General features: G+C 35.1%; 1 protein-coding gene across 1 annotated transcript in view; it reads right to left on the bottom strand.

Moving 5' to 3' along the window:
• Positions 1-469: 469 nt before the first annotated feature.
• Positions 470-898, bottom strand: part of LOC115034880 — a 1279-nt gene continuing 850 nt past the window's right edge. Inside the window, exon 2 of the mRNA XM_029492390.1 lies at positions 470-898. Coding sequence (XP_029348250.1) covers positions 560-898 — 339 coding nt within the window. The 3' untranslated portion in view covers positions 470-559.

Here is an 898-nt window from a genome sequence, read left to right as displayed (position 1 = left end):
AACCCGACCCCGCGCAGAATACCCTGCCTATTAAGCGGAAACGGTTTTTCAATACGGGTATAACATCATGTCAGTGTTACGGAAACAGTTTCATTGTTCGGACTTCAGATCATAGGTAAACACTTCACCCATCAGCTGATCGAGTTTCGCTTCTATATTGTTCTATGGTAGTTACATAATACTGCGGTTATTCCTGCATTGGCGCGCGATAATCATAACAATGTAATAATAAGGTACGCTCGTGACTGATAATATGGGTACAGGTATGTTTGTTATATTTAATAATAAGAATGCAAAAAATGCAGTGACGTTACAATATACAAAACTTGCCTCTTTTTTGTTATAACGTTTTAGTATTAGATTACGAGAGATTATTTTTGTTTTGGAACGTTTAGTTCGTTTACTTTTGTTCGCCATATTCAAAATATTTTAATATCAAATATGACAATGACGTGTATATTATAAAATATTTTTTTTTTTTTTTATTTAATGATAAGGCTTCAACAACTAAGGTTATTAGCCTGCAGAATAGGTTATAACAATGTAAAATTATAAATATTTACAACTTATTGTTTAAATGTATATAATAAAAAAATTTGTATATAGCTTCTGTGTTTTCTTCGCTGAGGGCAAGTCGGAGAGAAGATGAATTTTTGAATATTTTCCGAGCTACGGCGTATTTTGGACATCTAGTGACAATGTGGTCGATCGACAGGTCCACGTTGCATGCGTCACATTGCGGAGCAGGTTCCTTGGTGATGAGGAATGAGTGGGTGAGATAAGTGTGGCCTATTCTGGCACGGGTTATAATGACCTCATCCCTTCTTTTGAGGTTACAGGGAAAATTCCATTTTTTAATAGAGGGCTTGATATTTCTCAGTTTATTTGAAAGAGGGAC

Source organism: Acyrthosiphon pisum, unplaced genomic scaffold, assembly GCF_005508785.2.
Source record: "Acyrthosiphon pisum isolate AL4f unplaced genomic scaffold, pea_aphid_22Mar2018_4r6ur Scaffold_21408;HRSCAF=23904, whole genome shotgun sequence".
Classification (NCBI taxonomy): domain Eukaryota; kingdom Metazoa; phylum Arthropoda; class Insecta; order Hemiptera; family Aphididae; genus Acyrthosiphon; species Acyrthosiphon pisum.
Note: the sequence above shows the minus strand (reverse complement) of the source record. Positions and strands in the feature narration are given on the sequence as shown.